The sequence below is a fragment of the Scomber scombrus genome, chromosome 21 (assembly GCF_963691925.1).
Source record: "Scomber scombrus chromosome 21, fScoSco1.1, whole genome shotgun sequence".
Lineage (NCBI taxonomy): Eukaryota > Metazoa > Chordata > Actinopteri > Scombriformes > Scombridae > Scomber > Scomber scombrus.
Window position 1 is genome coordinate 7,091,616 of NC_084990.1, and position 1,992 is coordinate 7,093,607.

Below are 1,992 nucleotides of genomic sequence, written 5' to 3' on the forward strand. Positions count from 1 at the left end.
ACTTATGGTCGTGACTTTTTTTAACATCACACTTCCCTTAGTAGGAAAACTCCAGGAATATCATCCTTTCGTCAACCAATTACACACCTAAACCAGCATGCGCAAGCACAAACACAGTCTGTTCTTCTATGCTGAATGTCCCTTGTGACATATGCTGATCCAGATGTTTCATGTCTCACACCTCTTTAGGGAGCCCTTGCTCGGTCAGGCCGAATGAGTGGGATCAGGAGGTGTCAAATAACTATTCCTGAGGTGTCGTGTCTCTAATACATTTCCCTGACATAATAAGGCTAGTCTTGGAGCAGTAGGATCTATAATGTGCTCTGGGATTGGTGCCCCGCTTGATCTCCAGGTAAATCCATGAACGGAAAGAACAGGAGGGGAGAGGGAGTGTCTGTTTCTAGTGTGACACATACTTTATCTGCTCAGGATGGTGACGACGCCTATGCTGGACTGGAATTTCTGAAAACATATCTATCCTCCTTTCTGTCTCAGTCCAAACTGCCACAAACAATTTTAGTAATATTATTCAAAACTTTTATACATTTCATCACACTGTCCCTAACCCTAACCCTAGCACACAGAGGAAAAGCATGATTCTCCCTACACCATATCCGTCTCATTCAGCTGTTCTTTTCAGTCAGTGTTCAACTCAAAGAGTTCTGTCCAGACTAACGGAGATCTGTCTGGAAGTCCACCTTCTATCACAAAGTGCCCTGGTCGGCTGTGAAGAATCCACCTTCCTTCTTTTTCCTCTTCCTCAGTCTGTGGGCCCTCCAGCAAAGCGCAGCCACGAGCAGCATCAGTACACCAGCACACAGCAGCGCCACTGACACCACTTTGGTCTGGAGCAGTGTGTCAAAGGTGAACGTCACCCCCGTGCCCGCCATCCCGATCACTAGTGATATCACCCCGAAAGGGAACACGCAGCGGTACCAGGACTTTTCCGTGCCTCCTGTAGCCTGAGCCAGCCGCTCGAGTGTGGGGAGAGACTCTGGAGGTTTGGCGGGGTCTCTTACAAGACTTCCTTCTCGTTCTCGTTCTGCTGAGCTGTTCGAACCCTGGTTCTGGTTGTCAGAGTCCTGGGGTAAGGTGTTGGTCTCGCTACTGTTGCCGCAGTCCAGGTCAGGGTGAAGGACCGGGGCAGGGGGCTGGCGACCTGAGGAGCAGCCCATCTCTGAGCTGCTGTCCTTGGGTAACGATGTGGGAAAGGCTGCCCGTTGGCGGTGGTCCCCTCAGCGTGCGTCCGATGATTGCTACTAGTGTTTATAATGCTACAGAAGGTTTCTCTAAAGCTGCTACGAGTGCTGCCAGTGCCTTTGAGTTTGCTGCTGTTGTTGCTCTCAATACTTTCCAACATGTGCCTGCAATCGGATAGACAGAGAGAGAAGAGCTGAAAATAGAGAGTAGGAGATGGGAAGATAAACAGGGCAAGAGAAGGGCAACAAAAAAAACCAGCAACATCTGAGCTGGGCTACAGATTGTAACATTCAAAGAAAGAGAAAAAGGGCACAAGACAGAAATATCTGATTTATTTTTAGCCCTACACACACAGAGCAGGTGCAACGAGAATCCACTCACCCTGTATTTCCAGTGTCCATGAATGGGTGAATGTTTCCAGTGAAGCCTCGTCTCCTGAGCTGCTCGCGGCGGCAGGAGCAGGAGGAGCAGCAGCAGCAGCAGAGATATGTGTGTGTTGTGATGCCAATGTCCATAGACTATATAATCACAGAAGGGAGGAGGAGGTGCTTGTGGGAAGTGTTTGACAGTTTGCAAGAATCTGATTGGCTCTTTCAGCAGAGTGATTTCAGGGAGGAGGGGCTGGGGTGAGGTTAACTGTTCGGCGGTCTCATTCAGTGATATTAATTCATTATTTAGTGTGACGGGGAATTTGAGATGCCTCTAAGGTAGTGCCTTGTTCATGGTCTGCTGTAGGCTGCAGAACAGAAATGACTACACTGGTTGCTGCTGGAAAAGCAGAGAAGAGACAAT

General features: G+C 48.9%; 1 protein-coding gene across 1 annotated transcript; it reads right to left on the reverse strand.

Moving 5' to 3' along the window:
- Positions 1 to 704: 704 nt before the first annotated feature.
- Positions 705 to 1,175, reverse strand: LOC134003185 (transmembrane protein 100-like). Its single transcript, XM_062442311.1, has one exon. The coding sequence runs from the start codon at positions 1,173 to 1,175 to the stop codon at positions 705 to 707; it is 471 nt and encodes a 156-aa protein (XP_062298295.1).
- Positions 1,176 to 1,992: the final 817 nt, after the last annotated feature.